The 23905-nt window shown below is 38.3% G+C and overlaps 1 protein-coding gene across 1 annotated transcript in view; it reads left to right on the top strand.

Annotated features, from left to right (window-relative positions):
• Positions 1-23905, top strand: part of ABCC8 (ATP binding cassette subfamily C member 8) — a 72088-nt gene that overhangs the window by 13722 nt on the left and 34461 nt on the right. The window contains exons 7-16 of the mRNA XM_079307901.1: positions 3579-3743; positions 5608-5763; positions 10949-11083; positions 11991-12153; positions 15610-15650; positions 15944-16089; positions 20083-20188; positions 20401-20511; positions 22414-22489; positions 22580-22685. Of these exons, the coding sequence (XP_079164027.1) occupies positions 3579-3743; positions 5608-5763; positions 10949-11083; positions 11991-12153; positions 15610-15650; positions 15944-16089; positions 20083-20188; positions 20401-20511; positions 22414-22489; positions 22580-22685 (1205 nt within the window). The remainder of the gene's footprint in view (positions 1-3578; positions 3744-5607; positions 5764-10948; positions 11084-11990; positions 12154-15609; positions 15651-15943; positions 16090-20082; positions 20189-20400; positions 20512-22413; positions 22490-22579; positions 22686-23905) is intronic.

Below are 23905 nucleotides of genomic sequence, written 5' to 3' on the forward strand. Positions count from 1 at the left end.
GTGCAGAAAATTTAACAAAGGCTTCAGGCAAAAATTAACTGTTTGTCCATTTTGCAATCCTTATCCTAATATTTGGAAACTTTATTATAGCAAGTAGGTTCAATGGAAACCAGTTACAGGAGGAAATAAGAAAATTAAGACTATGGTACTGTGTAGCAGTAAAGTACTGTGGAAGCTCTTGAGCTTTGCTTTTCAATAGTTTGGGATACTGTTTCAACTGAAATTGTGATTTGATATAATTTACAGATTGTCACATTTAATTTTCCTATAAAAATGTTAGCTAGTGCTTCTCTGTGAAAAAGAAAAGCTTCAGGTCTGGTCCTAATGGGCACTAAGCAAAGCTTCATCCAGCCTGGTATTCTCACTCACTAACTTAGCAATAACTCACTGTTGTCACTGCCATCAATTTGGGATCACCTAGCAGCAATATACACTGATTGTCATAGTTCACAAGTGACAATTAAGAGTGTATTTCAGCTTTGCTAAAATGTCTCCAAAGGGCTTTTTCTTATGTTTTGACATTGTTTTTTCTGGTAAGGGTCTAACTACATTTAAGTTTGAAAATTGTTTTTGCTGAGTGAGATGAAATACCTTTCTAATGAAGAGATTCCATTCAAACTGTCTGGAAGCAGACTGGGATGTTCACTAGGGCTCCCATGTATGTTTACATACTTAGACAACTTTGTCTGTTTTGGGAAAAAATACACAGACTCCACTGTTAGGAATGTTATATCCCTGCTTGTAATGAGTCAAAAGAAGAAAACCTTGCCTTATAGTTTGCTCCTGTGAGCCTCAAAAGTGTGAGAAACAAGCTTTCTAAAATACTGTCATATGGATAAAGATAAGTGGGGGGAAACAGTATTTGTGTTTGAGGGCACTGGAAAGATTTGCCCCACAGTGGGGCAGAATCAGATAAGCAGCATAGGTTGTGAGTACAATGGAGGGTGTCTTTTCCCATCCCTTACCCAGCTGCATCTTAATTAGTTTAGATTGAGGTGTTGTAATGAGCCAACTGTATCTTTCAAACAGAAATTCTCTTTGTGAAACTGAAGACAAAGATATATAATAATTGTTCTGTTCCTCAGGTCCTTGGTGACAGATATAACCCACCAAGGAGCTGTAACTCAGATCACATGGGTGTCACAGGCAGTATTAACTGCTCTAGTTAGTGCTGTAGTTAGTCAGAGCACGACAGCATCTTAAATTCTGTCATGCTCTTCACATTTATTTATAACTGCAGTATCAATATTTATGGCCACCCCAGAACGTTCTTGTGACATGGATTTCTCTGAGTGTTAATCATTTCACAGTGAAGAAGAGACTGACAGAATGATGATAACCTTTATAATTTGCTGGTAGCATCTTCCACGTTGCCACGTTAGGATTAGCAGTTCCACTATTAGGAGTAGCTACTGACATAACACATTCAGAGATGCAGCACACTTATTATTTTAAAAGCTGTAGAACTCATAGGGCCCAGTGTAGCAAAAAGCCCAGTATTGATATTTAGGCTGTGTGAGTCTAGAGTCTTTATGCATTTAAATTTGCTCAGCCTTTTACTGGTTAGAGCAACTTGTAAGAATTGATCTCACCCTGAAGTTGTCAGGAAGATGGGACAATGAATATCCACGGAGCCATTTCTGAAAATAAAACATCTAATTATTTCCATCAGCTTCTAAAACAAGATTTTTTTGCCTTGTATGTGAAAGGTTCAGGAGGTGTTCAGGTATTTCTGTGTTTCCTACAGGCTGACAGGTGTCAGGTTAAACACAGTAGGTGTATGCTCAATAATCCATAATGGCCTAATAATGCATCTGAGATTGGCAGACATCTTGGTGCTATCAGCAAGTGTGTAGTCTTTATATATTTATGTTTGTCCCCTTTCTCTCTCAAGGGAGTGTTAGAAGAAAGAATGAGAATATTTGTCTCACTTTCCCTCCTTGACTATTATATAATGTTTTGATGGGAGTCAGTGCTGCACCAGAATCTCATTGCTAGACAAGTATGAGTTGTCAAACATAGGTGTGGAAAGAAACTGTATTCTTTTACATGCAGTAAAAAGTGGTATTAGCTGTACTGGCCTGATGTGTATGGAGGACAGCACTGAACATTAATCTTGTAAAATTGTGAATAATCTGGAAGAGAAGCTCATTTTTAGTGTACTATAGACTACTTTTAGTATAAAATGCTGCTGTAGCATGTTTGAATTGCTATGGGATAAATAATAAATTAGGGCTTTAAAATCCCTTTAGGGTGTAAATAAGTAAAATAGCAGTTAAATATCTCTGTGTCTGAACTGTAATTGCTGACATGTACTGTAATTTTTCAGAGTTTTTCACTTAATACAGATTTTAAATCTTCTTCCTTTTATATTTCTTGTTACCTCTGCTCTTGTTTTCTCCTTTGCTTTATCTCTGGCATTGATTGGGCACTCTTTTGGTTCATTTAGCCTATTATTTTTTTTCCTGGGCTGATTTTCTTATCTCAATGATTTGAATTGGCTCAGGAAGGAATCCAGTTAGTTCCCAGATAGTGCACAGTAAGCAACAGAAGCAGGTTGGAGAACCCGGGTATAAGAGTAGGGAGAAATTGGTTCCTTTTACAGCTGGCTCAGCCAAAAGAGCAGCTTTAAAAACTAAATTTTGCCTCTGTATGAACTTGCCATATGGGGTTTTTATTAAGTTAACTGCAAGGTGCAGATCAGATCTAATAAAATGCACAGACACTGAGAGTTTGTGAAATATAGCTGATTAAGTGTTATAGCAGTTGTGAAAACTTCAATAGCAAAGAAACTATGTAGGCAAAAAAAAATGTGCTGAGCAAGGGATACATCAGGAGTGTAAATGGCAAGAAGCCCTCTGAAAGGGAACAGAGTCATCTCCCTAATTTTGCCTTTAATGGAAGCCCAATCCAGCAATCAAAGTCTAGGAGTCAGGAGGAGAAAGAGGGAAACTGAGGCATTTTACTTACAGAAGGCTTCCCATGGTGAGACAATCTCCCAACTTGTGGCACCAAGGTGTCAACTTGTTAAATGTAATCCAAAATAAATGTACTGTTTTCCCATTGGGCTGTAAAGTGTTTCAAAATTCACTTTGGCAATCTCATGAGCTTGATAGAAGCTAATGACCATATATAAAAGTGAACGAGATGCTGCAGGCCAAAATAATTTGCATGGTTCCAGGAGTTTTGGGTTCTTTGCAAGATCTGAAGGTCATTTTTAGTGTTCATTAACCTGAGGTGTTAATATAATGAAAGTAATTTTTCCCAAAGGATGTTAACTGTTCCTTTCTGATGATGGTCAGTGCACATTTTTTAATAAATGACCATATGGAGGTACTCAGTGTTCTGGAGTTTTGGAAGGATATCAGAAATCCTGTAAACGTCATTCTGCATTTAAGTGATGCTTACTGTGTTGGCATGTTATGAGACTGTTTCTTGAATTGATAAACTGAGGTTTCAGACAAGGTTGGGAGCACTTTCAAAGTAATAAACTGATTATCTCTGCTTATTAATTATGCAAAGCAGGGAAATAAATTACTATTGCACCTGATTTCTAATTTTTTTTTCTTTTTTTATAGACTAAAATTCTTGGTGTTTTCTTTATTTCATCACAAGAGTTCCTGTCCAATGCTTATGTTCTGGCTGTACTCTTATTTTTTGCCCTTCTATTGCAAAGGACATTTCTGCAAGCATCATACTATGTGGCTATTGAAACAGGAATCAACCTGAGAGGTGCAATACAGGTACCCAATATATTAGTAATTAACCTTTTCACACCTTCATAAACATGTAGTTGTAAATATAAATTATACAGTTGTTAAATTCTGAAATGTATTGAATGTGTCATTGCTGTTAGAAATTGTGTTAGCCCTGAGTTCTATTTCCTTTGCATCTTATTTTGATGGTTTTATATAAATGTTTATTTTTAATTTCTAATGCTGTATTTCTTCAAGCAAAATTTACTGACAGTAAAATTGAATGTAACTTCTGAAGTAATTCAGGTATGAACTGTACCTCTCCCATCTCAAAAGCATTTTTTGGTCATGTCACATCCCATGCAAATAAAACATCTTTAAAATGTATTATAAATAAATTTTGGACAGAAGGATAGGTTGTATTCCCAATGCATGGAGTAGTGTTCTATTCCATGGGTCATGGCACAAAATCTGCCAGGCACAGTGGAGTCTGAACACAAGTCAGGTTGCAAAAATGGGCTCTGTAATCATTGTGTAATTGACAACGACAGATCCCAGTTTGATGTAGCATACAAAGCCCTGTGCCTGGAAATGAGAGAATTTGGTGTAAGATTACAGTGTGGGATTGCCTAAAGGACTGAAACCTACCCTGTGACAGCATGAAAGCCAGGCTTAGTGCAATTTATAAGTTACACTATTTATCCCCTGAGCTGCATGGGGAGTCTCTGTGATGGATGGATGCTTTCAATATCAGCCTAATTGTTTAATTCTCTTTTCATCTTACACTTGGAAGCACTTGTCAGCTGACAGACTTCTGGATTCCATCCACTGGTTCTGCCTGACTAGAGTGAAGTAGAAAAATTCTACAGGAATAAAAATTTGGCCCAAAAGTATGAAAAAAAACCAAATAAACTAAACCCAAAATCATTACTTGTATCAATTGGAAGAGCTGCAGATGACTGAAAAATACAAGGACCAAAGCAAGTGCAGTAGGGTAATAGCTGGAAAATAGTGCTACATAAATTTTGTTTAAGGAAAACTTTGTATTTACTGTTCTGGATATTAGAGGTCCAGATAATGCCAGTTGGACTATTCAGATTGGAAAATTTTTAGTCAGCACCCTAAGCTGCTAAGATCAGTGTTAATGGCAGTTTCTGTGCCAGTATTTTTATAGTTTTTTCCTATGTTTTTATATATTTATATATATATATTTTTTTTTTATTTTTTTTTTTTTTCTTCTTCCTGTCCTGTGTAAATCTGCCACTGTTCAGTGTGTCCTATTTGATTTTTATCAAACTAGCTGGTAAAAGTATGCTTTCATTATTTTGTACTAATTTATTTTTGTACCTGGTGCCTGCTCTGAGGCATCTGCACTTAATTCAGTACAGAATTGTACCTGTGACATTCACTGTCTGTGCACTGCACTTTGTAATGGAACTGAGTTCTCTCAGCAGAATGTAGCAATGTTCTCAGCCAGGAACATTGTTCTGAATTTGGATGGGACCTGAATCAATTGCCAGAGAAAAATAACAAGCATCATGATACATTGAGGATTATTTATTGAATCTAATATCTTAGTGTTAGTTACAGGAAGGGCACTCTGTGGAGATACTGGAGGTATAGATCATAGTTGCTAATGTGGCATTTTTGGGTAGTAAAGGTTTCATTATTTTATTGATGCACAGGGATGCCAAAAGGGAGTGCTTAGAAAACCATGATGCAAATAACAGCACTGTGTTTTGTGTGAAGAATAGTAGCTTTAAATATGATGAAATAACATAAAAGGCCAAACTTTATTCTCTTCATTTAAGTTACTGGAAATATTGCTTTCCCTCAACATGCTGGGCCTGGGGTTTAGATGGAGCTAGAAGTCTCATTTCTGTGTGCTCATACCTTTTGATCTCTCTTCCAGACAAAAATATACAATAAAATTATGCAGCTTTCAACTTCTAACATGTCTATGGGGGAGATGACAGCAGGCCAGATCTGTAACCTGGTTGCCATAGACACAAATCAGCTGATGTGGTTCTTCTTCCTCTGCCCTAACCTTTGGGCTATGCCAGTACAGGTAAGGTGATTGAATGTGCTTTTGTTCTTAATGCACATCAGTCTGGAGTGGTTCATGTGAGCTTTATGGAAGTGGGGACATTAAAGAAGTTAAAGAATAACTTGAAATAAAATTTCAAGCTATTAGCATTTAGAAACGTTGCCTGTAATAGATTCCACATCTGTGACTGGACTTTAGGTATTTATGATTGTATTAGGATCTTGGCTGCTGCCAAAATGCTTTGCATTTGTAACATGAATTTATAGGGTGCAGCAGGTTGCAGTGCATTCATTTATTACATCAGGGATGTTAACTGGAAGATATTGCAATAATTTGTCTTCTGAATCCCAGCAGAAGCAAGAGAAGTAGCATAAATATGATTACTTAGAGATGATCCTTTGGACATCCCTTAAAACTGCTGCTGGTTTTCAGATTCCACAGTTTGTTGTTGTTTTGGGGTTGGGTTTTTGTGTGTGTGGTTTTTTTTGTTTTTGTTATAACATATTTGTTATACAACATGTTTTTGCTGCTTTATCCTCTGGTGCCTTTGGCCTCCTGTATCTAAATACAGGTCTGATCCCTTCAGTCTCCTTTTCCACTTGGATCACCCTATACTTATATTTAAGAATTTCCTGAAAATGCTGACAATAAAGCATGAAGTTTCATCTGATACTGAGTACCCTGCAAGTCTTCCTGCTTTCTTCCAGCCACTTGGTGCATTTTTGTTGGGTGTGCTTCAGTGCTAGGACTAAATACAAACAGAAGAGGCAGTAAAATTTAAATTCACTTATTGATGAATTTGGTATGTTCTTAGCATATAATTTAGTTTTAGAAACATGATGAAAACTTCATTGTGCTCATGTCACAAAGGCAGTCTGGTTCCAGCACCACACAGAGGCTGATTTTGTTGTAAGTCAGAAACCTGCAAGTAATCTATACAACATTTTGCTTGCCCTTACCTAAAAATTAAATGGTTTTAATGGTTTTGAATGTATATAGACTGCAATTGGCAGATTGTATTTCTTGGCAGTTTATAATGTGGTTTTAGGGGTTTGCTTTTTGGTGTAGTTTGTGTCAATCAGCATCTTACACTAGTGATGATCTTCTGTGAGATGTTAATCATAAAAGAAAAAGACATTGAAAAACTGGAAATGGGGAAGAAAAGCCAGCCATTCAGATAACTGGGAAAACTGTATGAATGTCTTTCAGAGTGAGGTATTAGACTGTGGCCATCAGAATTTTTTCTGACAATGAAGATATTTGGTAAAATTGAGTGGATTTTGTAATTGTTGCTGTTAAATACAGGAGGTTTTTGTCAAGCTGCTACATATCAGATGAGCAACTCCTCTTAAAAACTTCAAATCATCTGATCATGTGATAAAATCAATTAACTTCTTAACCTGGGGGGGAAAAAGCCTGATTTAGCTATTTGCCTGACTTTTTTTTTTTTTTTTCACCCTCACTGAGAAAAATACTTGAGGGGGGCAATGCAGGTCCTTTTTTATTATCAGCTATAGTGAGTCTTTGAATTCATCTTGTATCCTCTTGTGTAGTCTCAGTGAGTATTCATTCTCTGAAAAACCATTAAATGTCCTCCTGAAATACTCAATCTTCACACTTTAGCCACATGTTTTAAACCTGCTGTGTTACCACTGATTTTTTAGTTTCTCTGGTAGTGGGGGTGGGTTGCTTCTGAGACTGCAGTAGGACTTGGAGGAAGAAGTAATCTGTCTGAACCTCTGATAAAACTCTTGCTAGCTCCATGAGACTTGTGCAAAGCCTCCAGTCAGAGTAGTGAGCAAATTAAGGTGTAAAGAATCAGCAGTTTACTAACTGATGGCTTCTTTTAGCTGTGTTTCTATATATGTGAGATGTATAGAACCATACCTGTTAAAATACTGAGATTTAAGGTGATTATGGCCATATTTAGGTCACAATGTGGGTGAATTCACACTGTATAAATAAATGCCTTTTTCTCTTCCAATGCAGTTCCTCCTGTGCAAGAGGTATGGACTACTTCTGATCTACTCTAGAGGAACTTATATGGCAGTTTTAAACATTCTGCTTTCTAGAATTAGGGGAGGGTGATGGATATAGCAGTTATCATCTGGAATTTTTCAGAAAGCAACTTATTTTTTTGGCATGGTTTCCCTGAAATTATGAGTGGAGGAGAAAAAATGGGAACCAGATATTTTAAAGTTGGGAGGAAACATTATCAAGGAATAGGTCCTAATATTAATATCTAATTGCAAAAGAGAAGATAATTGTAATGAAAATTAATTAAGAGGAAATAAGAAGAGTCCACCCCCTTAATGATAATATCTAGGATATCAATTATTATAGGCAAACTAAGTACAAGCTACCAATTTCATGTACATTTATTTTCTGAGACCTCTCTGCAGCTCAGCATAGCAAGTGCTTTAGTGCAGCAGAGAATGAAGCCAATTCCACTGCATATTCTGTAACAATGTTTTGCTCTGATGGGCCAGAAGTCACAGGCTCATAAAGACTTCCTGACAGTCTGCAGAAAATACAATTATATGTGCATTAAAACTCCCCCTATGATGCATCTTACCAGATGAGGATGATCAGTGCTGGAGTTGCTCCTGTTTTGTGGTGGTGCACTCCCTGCTAAAATCTGAGTCACCTTGGTCACAAAGGCTTCTTCAAAGTGTTTTTCCATAGCATTCATTCTGGACTTTGTTTTATGAGGCAGTGAAAACAATTACAGGCTGCTTGAAAGATGGCTAATACTACATTGCACAAACCCCATTATTATTTAAAACAGGTTTTTAATTGTTTTGTAGCTCTTAATCTGGCAATCAACATTTCAGCATCTGCTATAGATTTTGTAATAGCCATTCATGAAAAGTTAGGTTCTCTATACAGTCCAGATAATCTGAGCCCCATCTTTGCTCTGGCTGGAATCAATGGGAGCTTTATCATTGCCTTAAGTTGCTGTTTGAGTGTTATTGAAATCCATGAGAAGAGGCCCAGGGATGCCAGTTAGGTGAAAGATGCTCTCAGTAGGTTTGGCTCAAACCCTGGGAGCAAAATGAGACCTTATAAAGGCCTTCCCCCCATGCCTTATAAGCACCCTTGTTTGATTTCATTGTGGTTATTAAAAAATCCTGTATTCTCATATCTCTGGCTCATTGGTAGGGATAGCTTACACTTGTAATGAAAGGACATTTGTCTCTTTCAAAACTGCCCACAAAGCAATTTCTGGCTGAGAGTATTTGCCATCCTCAATAAATAATCAAGACAAAATAACCAGAGCTATTGGTGAGCTTTTCACTCCTGATATATATCTCTGGCAGAGAAGAGCTTTGGGATTTTGATGAAAGAGAAGCAGTGTTTCATTACACGGCCTTTTTTTTTTTTAATATGATTTTTGCCTTCTCAGGAATATTAACGAGAGCCTTCCCATCTGCCAGATACTGTCCCCCAGAGCTGAGATGTTGTGTGTGTTCTCTTTATTCCTGACTCCATACTTTGTGATGTGATACAGAATTATGTTCAATAAGATTTCAGCTCTTCTCAGATACAATTCTTCACTCTTTTTTTTTCTTTTTTCCCATACATGCTGAACGTATTTCAAAAGTTTGCCTGTGTTATCACATCATAAAGAAGATGAAAATAGGATCATTTTTTCCTGTTGGAAACATAGAATTTTTTTGCAAAGGCTGCCCCTCTCAGTAGCTAGGATGAGGACTGGAAAAGCAGCTAACAACTCCCACAGCATCCATCTGGGATATCTTTCTCCTTGTTTATGGGAGAAGCTGATGCTCTCTTTTTAGAACCAGGTGGTCCCATAATATCCTTGACAATCAACCAGTAGTGAGGGAAAGCAGGGAAACAGGCAGTCAGTGTTCTTCAGTGGCTTTTCTCTCTTCAGTGCTTTCCTGTATTTTGAGTGCCCACAGCATCTGCCCATGATAAAGCAGCTGGGAGTGAAAATCTTATTCTGTAAAGAGCAAGATTTTGTGTAATGGAGAGAGCTCTGACAGGGGTATCTGGCAGAGACCTTGTGTGGTTTGTTTGGCTTCAGACACTCATTAATTTCCTGACTTCAGGTGGAAGCAGATTGCTCACTTTCTCATCACTTAAAAGTTTTTTTTTAATTTGTAATTTAAACTTGGCTCTTACTAGATTTGTGGAGCATATACAGTGGGATTTTACTTTCATGTCAGTGCATATTTTCCTAAGTCAATAGCATGGCTCATTTTGAGAGTCTTGTTTTAGTTTAGTTCAGCTGTAGAGAGGCATCAGAGGGTTCCTAAGAAGGAAAAAAAAATATTTTTTCTCTCTGAGATTTAAATTGATGGAAATGGGGAAACTACAAACTCTTTTTTTTTCCATGTAAACAGCCAATTCCTGTAAATGTGTGGAAATAGGCAGATGACTATTGAGCTTTGAAATGAAAACATAGCATGAGTAGTAGATAGCACTTTAAGGAAATTTCCAATTATTGGAGTTTTTTTAATTAAGGGGAATTGTGTATGAAATTAACTTTCTATCCCTTTGTCTTCTGATAGATTTATCAGTTTGCACTTTTAAATACTTAGATTGTCAATGTTGCAGATTGTTCAGGAGTCAGTCATTACAATAATGATAATTTTGTAGCTTGTATATATTCTTTGTGTTTATTGAGCTGCTTACAGTAAACCCTCTCCATCCAGACTGTGGCTTTCTCTCTAGATTTTTTTTTTTTTTTTGCACTGTTTCTTTAACCCTTTTTCACAAGTAATTGTTTGTCTGGCACTGTAGATCCTTAAAACAGGTCCTTTCCAGTTTATGTCAGAAATTATCTGAGGTGAGTATTTTTCAGCGGTATAATGTGTTATTTGAAAGTAATTTTAAATTAAATTTTATTTTATTTTTATTTGGATAAAATTTATTTACTTTTAAATAAAGTTCTTTTTAAATAGTTTGGGGAGTTAAATTATAGAAGATAGACAAACATGTAAAGCTTTCTTTTACTGTTCACAATGGGGGGAAATACAGAAACAGAAATACAGAGAGTTCCCAGGTGTGGAGGAGCACTGGGTGGGTGTCTGAGGGATCACAAGTGCTGAACTTCAGACATTTGGGGTAATTGCAGCTGTTGTTGGTTGAATATTGTCCCTTGCCCTGAAATTGGTCTTTGTGGTGCATACCCCAAGTGAAACCATAATCTTTCCTTCACCTTCTTTTACTGCAACAGATAATTGTAGGAGTTCTTCTGCTCTACTACCTTCTTGGAATCAGTGCCTTAATTGGAGCAGCAGTAATCATAGTCCTTGCACCTGTTCAGTACTTTGTAGCAACAAAACTCTCACAGGCCCAGAGAAGCACATTGGTAAGTGTCTTCAAACTCATTTGTAATGTAAATATCATATCTGGTAATTATACATTGGTCTGTGCTTGGAATTACAAAGCTGGCCATGGATGTTGACCCAGAATTGCTTCTCAAACATTTCATAGTGTTCAAGAGAATATGAGATCATAAGTGTAAGTGGTAAATACATAGTTTTTGGGGTCTGTATTTGTCAGCAAGTATGGCTCCCTAAAAGAAAAAAAAAAAAAAAACCCAAACTTTAAAACCACCTAACTTACAAATATAGATGATCAGTAGTCATTGGCTGATGTAGCTTTGGGCAGTGCACAAATATGTGAGTTGAGCAGGGCAAGCTGTCCGAGGGAAAAGGAAGAATGCTGTATCCAAAGTTGGACCCCAGATGTGGAAATCTATCAAATGGATTTATTTAAACAAACTCCATGCAGTCCAAAGTCCCACAGTGTGTGCCTCAGCTGGGGAGCTTAGAAGTCTGCTAAGTCACAAGCTGAGCCTTGACCCCTCACTTGACTTGTCTGGAAAAGTTACCTTGCTTCAGTGGCATTCCCGTGCCCAGCTGCTCTGAGCCTGATTCCCCCTTTCAGCAGCTCTTGCACTGCCAAGGAAGCCACAGGAGCTTGTAATGGAGCCAGAGCTTGCTGAAATCTCTTCCACCACAGATCATGGGTAGTAATGAGAGTTATTTGTGCATCTTCCTGTGTGTAGAGGAATTCCTTCCCATCAACAGAAATGTGGGCAGCATTCATTCCTGCATCATTCAGTCAGTCACCTAGAAATTCCTGCAGGTGGGAGCAGTGCTGTTTGTGATAGAAATGTGCAACTGTGCTTATAATTTTCGTGCCATCCTTATGCTTAGAGAACTGGTGTTTTTATTGTACTCTTCAGGTAAATGTGTGTGTAAATGTTGCAGGAGTACTCCAACGAGAGACTGAAGAAGACAAATGAGATGCTTCGGGGCATTAAGCTCCTTAAACTCTATGCTTGGGAGCACATATTTCACAGCAGTGTGGAGGAAACCAGACAGAAAGAAATGACTAGCCTCAAGTCATTTGCCCTTTATACCTCCATATCCAGTAAGTCTGTTCCTCCATCCTAATCCACTGCTCAGCTAAATGCTGCTGAATTATTAGCTACTAATGAGTTTACCATTTCTCTGTCGAGATTATTTCAGTTGCTTTAGGCTCTGAGCTGTATTCCTCACTTTCCATCTAGTCAGACCCTCCATTTAATTCAGTAGAACTTTGCTTGTTTGGGAAATATGCCTAAAAGAAAAAATCAGTGCTTCAAAGAATTGACTTTTTCTGGACAACAGCTTTCAAGGGACAAGTGATTCACAGACTATATTTAGCCAGCAATATTCTCTTCTAGAACACAGCTTTCAAGAGGAAGCTGATGTTGAAATTTATTTGTTGAGGGTTTTTTCTGTATTTTGCACAATTCAGAGCATACACGTAATATGTGAGAAGTGTTGTCTTTGCGCTGAAGCTCCAACAGACAGTATTTACTCAAAACTTGGATTTCTTGTTAAAATAAGTGATTCTTAAAACTATTTCTATATACTGGAAAGAAAAATATGAACATCCTGGCAATTTCATCATTCTGTATCCAGATTCTTTCCTCTCCTGCAGTTTTTCAAGCTGCTTTAAGACTTTATTATGCTTTTAAAAGTACCTACAGCAAATTGAACTCTGTATTTGGGGGGATTATATGCAATACTTATATAGTTGCTATATAATTGTATTATTGTAGAAATAAGTAGTAAAGTCAGACTGAAGAAAATGAAATCTGTGAGACATTATTGAAATGGAAAATTCTAGCAAGAAGTTTTTGAATGTTACTAGGTACTTGTACAAATTTGTCCTGGAATAATAAGGAGGCCTAGTTCTTATGATCATATAGGTAATGTACTCTAAGGGAAAGATGATTTAACTGAAATTAAATTGAGGTATTTATTGTCTTCTGAGACCAGAATTTCTCTCTGGCAATCCTAAGCACTGTGGTCTTGGAGAGGAGTTTCTTCTTTGACATAAAACAGAATTTGACTGCAGGCTGAGAGACAAGAAACTCTCTCTTAGACCCAGATCAACATAGATGGCTCCCTTTGTCTGCAGTGCTTCATGTGGCATTAAAATCTATTTATAGTCAGGGCCAAGGGTTCAGCTGTAGGGCTATGAAGACTTATTGGATTTGAAATCCTCATACAGTCATTTGAAATAGCTAGGAAAAGGTGTATTCATCCCAGGGGTACTGATAATTCTGTGAAACAATGACATAAAAATCTGTACTATTAGAAAAACTTTAAATAACTTACTGATGCTTCTTGAAACATTCCAAGTTTGCAATTGCATTCTTATTTTGTACTGTGTGTGATATTTAGGTATATGCAAGACACAGGAGATAACTTCTCAGCTTTATGTTTTGGCTTATAGAGCATCTTATTGTTTCAGCCTAGGAGTTTCTTGCACCTTCAGACTTGAGCAGAAATTACACTTATTTTTCTAAACTCACAGTTTAGAAGACTAAAAACAGCAGACTAAAAAGGGAATATAAATACAGGAGAATTTGCTCTTTTCTCTTACCTTAACTAGAATTAGAATGAGAGGCATAATCAGGCTAAAAACAAGTTAGCTAATATTGTAGTGAACACATGATTTAATTTCTTTAGGAATAAAGAAAAAGTTAAAAGGCAGTAGAATACCATGATTTTATGTATTTGTGATCTAGAGGAAGGCAGACAGATGCCAGAACACTAACAAAGCAGAAAAGGAATTTTTATATATAGTTGTTTTAGCAGAGTGTTGAATAGACTCTGTAATTCTTTTCTAAGTTCACATAGCTACTAACAAAAATAAAGAATGTGGTTGGAGCTATTTTATTCACAAGGAATAGATTTGCATTGGATTACAGAAAATATACCTACACGTTTCAGGGCAGTGTTGGCTGGTCACAAGAAAATTCCATTGCAAGACCACATGGAAATTGGCTCTCATGTGCCTCACCCCTGTGCCAGGATCCAAGCTATATGAATATGGAATTGTTCATGTGTACTAAAAGAGCTATCATAGAAATTACCTCTTCATGTATTTTAATTTAATGCCCCTACCAGAATCAAAATTGAGTGACGTCTTTACAGGGTTTAGTATACATTAAAACTCAGGAAAGACAGAGAAAGAGAAGTGGTTTTCTTACTTCTATGATTTTTTTGCCTAATCTGTCAGAAGCAAAGTAACTCCAGGCTTTTTCACAGGAAAATAACAGTGGTTACTGTTACTAAAATATCCAGACCAACTGAACATTTTTCCCATTTTTTAATCTACCTTTTTCCAGTAACAAAGTCCTCTTGGCTAAAACTAGCTAAATGTAAAGCCTTAGCTGCAAAATAGTTATTTTAGAAAACATATTATTATTCTGGATACTTGCATAATTAAAAAAAAAAAATTAAAAAAGGGAAGCAACCCCAAAATTCCACTGGCTTGGATTTGTTTGGTTAAAAGAAGTTTGAAGTCTTTGTATGTACTGGGGATGTCATGTAATAGCAAAATTCAGATAACTTCTTGGGAGCCACCAAGTAGTTTAGATGTCTAAACTGCAGCAAGCTTTGCCAACCCTACAGGATCTTTATTCCATCCAGTTTCCTATTTGACAGGTATGATCCTGTACTGTGCACAGGAGCAGAGCAAGGTCCATCTCTGAGAAGTTGATCAGTTTTGCTGGATTCTCTCACCAGACTCATCCCTAAAAGCAAACCCATGTAGTGCAGCAGTCTCAAAGGCACATTGCAAAGGATTTAATGGCATTCAGAAGGGCAGAGTTGCAGGCAGCAAGCTTCCCTTCTTTACAGTTTCTGTGCTGTAACTGTCTTGAGTTGATACCAAGTGTCAAAACTGGTCAGGAAGCAAAGCCATTAAAGAGACATGAGAGGCTGCTTTGTGTTCCAGCACAAAGTTCACTTTTCTCAGAAAAACAGGTTTGTTTTTTTTTCCTGGGAGTGAGGTGTAAACTATGCATTTCTAGACTTTAATAGATGTTAATCTTCCAAAGCTAAGCTTTTATTTTGCAATTACATACTAACTTATATTTTCAAATTCCCCTCTCTGACAAGAACTACATGCAGTAACTCAGCTGTTTTATATAAGCTTGAGTACAGAATTTAAGATTAATTACCTGGGGAGAGCTCTTACTGTTTGACCATTGCTGTATCTGAGAGAAGCAAAGGACAGGCACAGTTTAAACACAAAAAGGTGTCTGGCCTTTCCCTGTTACACCTGTACTGATACCTGAGTTCTATTTTAAATCAAGAGTTTATATTCTTTCTCTGTTACTTACATGTTTACTTACATGAAATAAAGTTGAGTGAAGGTCAAAATGAAAAGGTGATGATTAAATAATATCCTCAGGTTGTGATAGAGGGAACAGACATGCTAAGAGGGTAGAAAACACCATTGTAAAGCAGTGCTAGTAGTATTTTAGCATTTAGCATATCTGAATGAAAATGGTTTCTAAATGTTTCTACGTGTTTTCCTTCACAGTATTTATGAATGCAGCAATACCAATTGCAGCTGTACTTATAGTAAGTATGAACTTTTCTAAATAGTGTAAATTATGACTGCATTTTCAAGTATAAGTGATGTGGAATTGGGGAAGGAGGAGAATAGGATGCAAACCTGCTGCACATTTGCAGTTCTGGGAGAGAATGGAAAATGCCCACTTGCCTTCTGGGACCAGAAGCAGCCCAGAGTGTGCAGCACTCTCCCAAACAGTCAAGAGGGTATGAATTAAGATCTGTAAATGAAATGCTTGTGAAGTATGAGGTCTTTTTCCTTCCTTGTGGCAAAGCACTGACTGATGTTTATCTCTTTGTAGACATTTGTTGTCCATGCCCATCTGACAAGGAAGGCTGACTTCTCCCCATCAGTGGCATTTGCCTCCCTCTCCCTGTTTCATATCCTTGTGTCTCCATTGTTCCTGCTCTCAAGTGTGGTTAGATCCACTGTCAAAGCATTAGTAAGGTGAGAACTGCAAAATTAATATCTACCACCTATCCAGTTTCTGAGAATGTGTCCATTGCTTATTTTACAATTTCAAGTTCAGAAATAGCACAGTGATTATTTATCTCTTCTTGTAAATTGCTTCCCAACTTTCTTTCCCCTCCATCAAGTTTGGAGAAGGGTAAAAGGTAATCAAAGAAGGACATGTATCTCTTGTTTTTCAGCTGCTGCCTGTTGGGACAGAGTTAGACTGAAACAAGCAAAAAAAAAAAAAAAATCTTAATAATCACCTCTAGGAGTTGCAATAAGTTAATGACTAAACGTCTAGTCCAGCCTTGATGAATTCTTACTTTCTGATGAACATGTTAGTTTGAGTGTTCAAAAGCTAACCAAATAACAACCAGTGGAATTGCTGTTTCATTGGGGATTTTGATTATTGTAAAAGCCTCCGAATGCTTTTTCATATACAATGTAACTCTACCTGAGAGTTAGGGCTTCCTTCTGTATTAGGACAACTTTATGACCTCCAATGAAGCTGTCTGACAAGCTTATTTAAACTGTAGGGCAGATACTGGACACCAGCCCTTGCTTAATTGCCTTTGTGTTGCTTTGGAGATGGGAGACTGCAGCACGAGGCTGAGATTGCCTTGAGTGTTTGAAATTTCCCTGACAGTGCAAAGTCACAGCTGTGCCCTCTCTCCTAAGGAGTGTGAAATCTGAGAGCATCAGCAGCTGGCAGGAAATGTTCTGCATCCACTGTGGTAGTCCCTAGAGCCATGGCAAATTGTCTTGCAAAGATTGCAGCCAGCAGAGTGCCTGGGAGCCCACACTGACACTGCCTGTTACCATCAGGCATTTATTTTGGTTTGTCTGAGGATTTCTTTGCAAATGAATCGTGCCTGTTAGTGCCACAGGAACAATTTTAGAATGATTAGCATCAGCCAAGTATTAATTGTTGCTAGCTGGGAGTTCTTCATGGGTTATTCTGGAGATATCTTCTTGTTGGCAGGCTGTTGCCCTGCCATTTGTGGTGCAGACAGGAATCAAACTCTGTAACAAAGCTGGCATCATCCTTGCCTTCCTCAATATCTGTATCACTCAGGTAGTGCTCCAAAGTGCATTGCTCCATAGTGCTGGTGCTGCTGCTCTCTAGAGTGCCTCACCCTCCAGAGGAATATTTTAGAGGCCAGATATTTTCAAGCCACACAAAGATCTGGTTGCTTAGATAGTTTAATAAATGTTAAAAAGCAGACAGTCGAGTTTGCACCAGTTGAGCACAGCTATTGTTTGCTTGCTCCAGCTGTGTCCTACTGTTGAACCTTCCTGCTAATATGTAGCTGGTCAGGTAAAGGTGACTTAACTTGGGAAGGTTTTATTCCAGCTTTTTTAGGCTGAGATGGTCTAACTGGTTTTAGCAAGTGTGCAAAGACAACTTCTTCTGGAGTGACAGAAAAGGACTAAGTGGAGCAGATGATCCAGCAGTGAAACCAACATATCAAGGATGGTTAGAAAGGTTACTGGCTTTGCTTCTCAGGGACTTCACAAACCTTGTTCAATTATCATTGGCTGTAGCCTTTTTGCCTGATGCTATCAATAATATCAATCCATAACATTGTCAGTATCTTTAACTGTTACACACATGCCCAATTGCACAGCATCCCCAAGGATTGTCATTGTCACACTCAGAACCACTGTGTGATTGACAGATTTAGAGCTTCTGTTCCATGTAGGACCCCTGAAAATTTTCCAAATTATGGGCTTGGGTGTCTGCTTCTGAGAGGGGCAATTGTTCAAAATCTTTAGCAAGGTGACAAATTCTGATACCTCTTTGTATAGTGGTGCTTTGGGGATTTTTTAATATGGAGAGTGTTTCTGCCACTGAAAATTAAAACTGAGGAGCCAATTGATGTATGTCCTCAATGTGTCTTTAGAGACAAAGGGTGCACTGTACCATTTTCAATCAGCAAAGGTTAAGCAGCAAGAGTGGCATTATGTCTCTTACTGGGTTTAATATCAAACCATCTTTGCAGTCAGCTGTGCAAATAACTGTGTTTTAATCAATATGTCCTTTCTGTGGCTTAAAAATAAGTTCCCCTGTGGAGATATTGAAATACTGGAATTGTGCTGTCAGCAAGACCTCTGCAGAGAACATCCTTTTTCTGTTCTTTAGGAGTTTAGAACAGTCTGGTATCCTGAAATAAGAGCTGTTGCCTCTAACACAAGATTTTTCTCACAGTGTTTCTTCTGAGTAATTGCCTCAGGAGCAGTAATTCCAGAAGTATGTAGATCACTGGGCAGGGGGTTTCAGAGAGCAGAGACACCTGGATACACAACTAGAGAATAAAATCAAATTGTTGGATGGCTTAATAGAGACATACTCTTGTTTGGATATGCCTGGTCTGAGAATGTTTGCTGTCTTCTCTTCTTACCCCTCTTGACCCTGGAGCAGATGCATGGGGGCCTTCTCTGTCTGCTTCTTCTATCTTCAGAGCAATTTCTCAAATGTCAGTGTAATTTTCATGCAGAGAATATAGGTGCAGCTGCATATCAAATCCACATAGGCAGCATCTAAAACTATCATTTGGTCCATTCAAAGACATTTAAAATGTTCTTTTAAATGTTTGGTTCACTGAACAATAAGGGTAAGATTCATAGCCCTGTTTTCCAGGGCTTTGTGCAAATAGATATTAATATCTCTAGCAGTGGAGCTTCTAATCCCTTCCTTTGAGCTAAAAGACCTTCCCATTAAGGAATTCTGATCAAAAATTGATCCCAAATTATATTGTCCCCCAAGAGATCCACTGATCTCAGTCCTCAGCTGCCAACAGCAATCAGGCAGGTTGACAGAAAAGGTCTACAACTTCTCTGCCTGGGTGGCTTAGATCTCTGCTTGCAGGACAGGTGTTAGCAGTGCAGGGACTCTGCCTGTAATGCCTGGGTCTAACAGTGTTTTGGCATCAGTGGTGGATCTCACGAGCTTCTTAGAAGAAACTCAGTTTCCTTCTCAAGAAGAAACCCCTGGCAGTGAAATGCAAAAATAAATCTTGGTAGGTTTATTCTTATGAGATTGGCATCCCAACAGATCACCACATATCACAATGCTTCAGTGGCATTGTTTTTCCTCTTTCTCCCCAGTTAGCCTAAGGCTAAACACTGAAATCAATTTTTTTCATCTCTTGTCCATAAATTTATTTTTAGGCCTTCTGACACTATAATTTTGAAGACTGGTAGTTAACTTATTTCCAGCTATTTGAGCTCCTTTGATGTTGAGTTCATGATTCAATCCAATTCTTTCACAAATTTCATTTACTGTCCCTGTGAGTAGATTAGACATACATTTTATAAAGTCAGGTACAGAGATAAAATTGATGCCCTGATCTGTTAAATGTCTTAATAAAGGCACATTATCTCTTAGCTAATTAAATCTTAAAGCAGCTAGTGAAAATTTTCTGCCTTCTTCTTTGTTGCTGGTTGTCAGGATTCCTTTTATATCTCATCTGTTGAATGCTATTCTGTTAAGTTATATTCCTTTATCTAGTTACCTTATGCACATCATATTTCACCATAGGTGCTTCAATTTGGCCCACAGTGTGCAGCTTTCATAAAACTGTTCAGTAGGACTGACTGGGCCACTCTTGTTCAGCATAAATGACATTAATTCTGTTTGGGTGGGTGGCTTTAAAACAAGCCACTGTAGTAGCCCTTCTGTGTCCCACCAAATGCAGGGAAAAACCTTTGTGTGAGATCTCTCTGATGTCAGAAGAGACAAGACATGACGAACATCTGCACCAACTATGAAAATATCACTGTTAATAGGCAACAGAACAGCTTTGAAAGCTTCCTTACACAAACTTCCCATTGCACATTTTCACACACCTGTAACAAAACAAGAATAAACTGTGCAGCAGACAGCAGCTGAAGCACCAGAAGAGATGCTCTGCAATATACATTGCAGTGGACAAAAGTTTTACTTTCAAGGTTGAGGTGTGATTGTGGGGTTTTTTTCCTTTTCAGTGTGCAGAAATTGAGTGAATTCCTGTCAAGTGAAGAAATTGGAGAAGAGCATGATAAATCTTCAGAGCTAAGGAGTGCAGATAATCACAGCAAGTACCAAGCAGTGGTGAGTAAAGCTGTCTCATTGCCGGTGAAGTGGCTCCAGTCATTTGTACCCAGAATAAATTTTTCACTTCTCCATTTCCTACTGATTATTTCTTGCAATTGCAAAGCCTCTATTTTAATACCCTGAGCTGTATCACTGTTGCTAGGGTTTAGGACATTTTGCTGATGCTGCCACCAATTAGTGCTTATTTCTGTCTTTCTGATTTTGCACAGCCACTCAAGGTTGTGAACCGCAAGAGACCTGCCAGGGAGGACTGGAACAATTACAGCTCCCACATGAGAAGACCCATTAACATCACAGAAGCAGATGATTTTTGTGTAAAGGTGATATGAAGGTCACTCTAATAACACTTATATTAGCTCACTAATAGTCACTTTTGTACTCTGATGGCAATTTCAAGTTCAATAACCAGCATTTGGTGTGAACTGTCAGACACTTGTGCACTTGTCAGAGATTAACCTCCACCTTTCTTCTGTCTTCCTTTTTAAGAATTAACTACTAATCTCTAGGTTATGATTAGTTGCAATTATTCCTCTAGATTTCACCCAGCCATTTTCTGTTTCAGGTGTTTAAGTCATTAGTCCTGTTCTGAGGTCCAAAATTTTTAACTCACAACAGCCTAGGTTGGAAGGAACCTCAAAAGATGGTCTGACCCAAAAATTTAGAGTCTGTGAGCCAGATTCTTTCTTCCAGTTCCAGGGTCTGTATAGAATAATGGGATGAAGAGAATTGAAAATAATTTGTTCTAGACACTCCCAAAATAATCTCATCGTGGCTCTTCCCTTCTGTTTTGGAATTCCTAGTAGCTTTTCCACAGATGAAACTAAAAACTGACTTCCAAAGGCCTAACTTGTCTGAAGAAAAAAAAATTGCAATTGCCCATGCCACTTTGAAGATTGATGCTCTTGATTTGCTATGGAAATGGCCAGAAGTAATAAAAATCCTGATGGTTGTTATAGTGATGAAGCTGTTTATTTAGAAAGTCTGCTATTACATTTGCATTTCCTGCAAAAGAGGATGAATAATTCAGTTTCATGGGACTAAGTAGGACAACTGGTAATGCTTTCAGGTTTTTTTTTTAGACATGCTGAATTTGGTGCAGCATCATTCTTTTACAGACTTCCAAGAAAATAAGAGGAATACTTGAAAGAGAGTTTTGAGGGCAGTGTTGGGTCAAAAGGCTGCCTGGAGTGACAACAGAGGAGTTTGTCACAAAGGAGAGGCCAGTGCAGGAATCTCTGTAAGGCTTGAACAGAAAACCAGGCCCAGGGATAATCTTTGGCTCCATCTGCTGACACCATTGTCACCAGTGGCCCCTGGGTCAGGGGATTTGTGCAGGTCTGTCTGTCTGCAGCTCATTGCCCTGGAAGGGGCACTAGTTGAGAGAGGATCCTCTGTCTGCCCTTGCTAATCCAGAGGGAGGAACACCATGCTCTCTTTTGCTCAAGACAGGATTATCAATTTTTCTCAAGGGTGTGATAAAAGTGTCCCCTTCCACTCTTCTTAGATGAAAAAATGTCGTACCTTGCATAGCTGGAAGGCTTTGAAGGCTTTAGTGGCTCTGAAAAAGTGAGAAAAGAGAGTCCTGTATAAATGTATGCCTTTTAAAATTGTTTTTCACAGTATCCATGGAAATCTCCATTTAAAGTCTGAACAGGCTTTGTTTCCTAGTTTTAATCTTTTTCAATGAAACAATTTCCGTATCTAGCAAAACCTAGATTATCTGAGAATCATGTCAGAAATACAAAGGGAAATGCTGTAATGGGCAACAACATCTAATTTCATGGAAGATTCTGCAGATCTGCTTGGAATTTGGGTGGTGTAATTGCTGTAAAAGCTGCACTGTGTCTCAAGTGACATTCAGGGCTCTGCAGAAAACGAACTGGGCATGGATGTAATTTAATTGTGTTGTAATCATTTCACTTATTGCATGTATCCACCTTAAAAACAATAGAACAAGAGAAACTCTAAATGGGAACTTTTTCCCCCTTGTGAATTTTCAGTAATTTTTTAATAGTCTAATAGTGCTTGAGTTCAGAGGTTTCTGCCCATCAAAGCACAGTCCTTTACCAAGTCAGTCACTTGAAGATCCATTTCCTGCACTGGGCAAAGGCTAACTCTGTTCCTGTGCTGTGTAATGAAAAAAGAATGTCTCTAATGTTGGAGAGAAAAAGTGATCTCTAAAGCTGGGTTTCTGTTTATCTTTTCTCTCCATCTTGGTATAGATCACAAATGGATTTTTCACTTGGACACCTGAAGGTCCTCCAGCATTGTCCAATATTGATATCCGAATCCCTCAAGGTACAAAATTACATCAGATAAACAGAATAAGATATTTTTCCATAGTTACTTGGTAAATCATAGTCTTATGTTTGCCTTCTACCCTTTCAGGTCAGCTAACAATGATTGTAGGACAGGTGGGCTGTGGTAAGTCATCTCTCTTGCTGGCCATACTTGGTGAGATGCAAAAGATCTCTGGGAACATATCCTGGAGCAGGTAGGTGAATTTAATTTAATTTTAAAATTCTGCTTGATAGAATAGTAATGCAGAAAAAGCCCAAAATCACTCAGAGAGAGAGCCAGGAATTTTCTAAATAGATAGTCAAGATACAAACCTTACCCTGAGATCAGAAAGAATCCCCAGCCAGGGTGAAACATTAATAGGAATAGACAACCTTTCTTGGGCACTCTGCACTCTAGCAACATAACCTGAGTGAAACTGTAACTAATTTGGAATTAGAATTAATGAGCCTGAGGTGTTGTGCAGCTGCAGAATGATGTTTGCACTTTCAGGCCTGAGCTGGTGTTTGCATGGAGCTCTAGAGAGGTACTGGCTCCCTAGGAGCAGTGCCAGGCTCAGACATGTGCATAGCTCCATCCCAGCACCAGGCTATAATGCCTGAGAATTGGAAGTGTCTTTCAAGTGGCAGTGACCTCAGAGTTGTCCCCAGTGCATCCTGCCTGATGTGACAGGAGTGAGTCAGCATGTCCTTCCCAAGGGGACACAGCACCTGGACTCTGATGGCCACTTAGAGATTCCACTCGTGTCTGACTTCTGTATTGGCCTTGAAGGCAGGGGAAAAAATGGTACTGAGCTCCAACAGCTTCTGTTGGGACTTGTTCTCTTGACCCTCCAGCAAGGTGACAGATGGTAAAATATATTGCAGCTCCAGTTTCCAGTAAATTCCTGCCATCTCTAATACACAGTTTGATCAATGTACATGAACATTCTTGGCCTGTTTATTTCACAGTACCAGACTTCCTACCCATAAAGACTGCACTTTGCCCTTTGGGTATGGTTATTTGTAGGCAAAGCTCAACAAACTGCATAGAAACAATTAGAGAAACAATTAATTTTATTTTGGGCTGATGGGGAATGATGGAAAACCAGGCTACCTATAAATCAAATCTACACACACTGATGGGCAGAGGGTCATTGTTACCCAGTGGATTCTGCAGTGATTTTGTGGAACAGTTCTCTAAATTCCTTGAGTGTTTGCCAAGAGATATGATTTATATCCAGCCTTCATGTGTAAGCCAGTCAGTCACACTACTCAGAATTGCACGTGCTTTGATAGCAATAGTACAAGGAGGGAAGGTTGTCTATTTTATAGGTGGGGAAAATGAAACATAAGAAGGTGACCCCTTCAGTTAGTGAGGGAAACAAGAACTGAAGCCAAAGTTTCAGAATGTAGTGATCTGTCCCTAAGAATATAC

The sequence above is a fragment of the Erithacus rubecula genome (assembly GCF_903797595.1).
Source record: "Erithacus rubecula genome assembly, chromosome: 6".
NCBI classification, from domain to species: Eukaryota; Metazoa; Chordata; class Aves; order Passeriformes; family Muscicapidae; genus Erithacus; species Erithacus rubecula.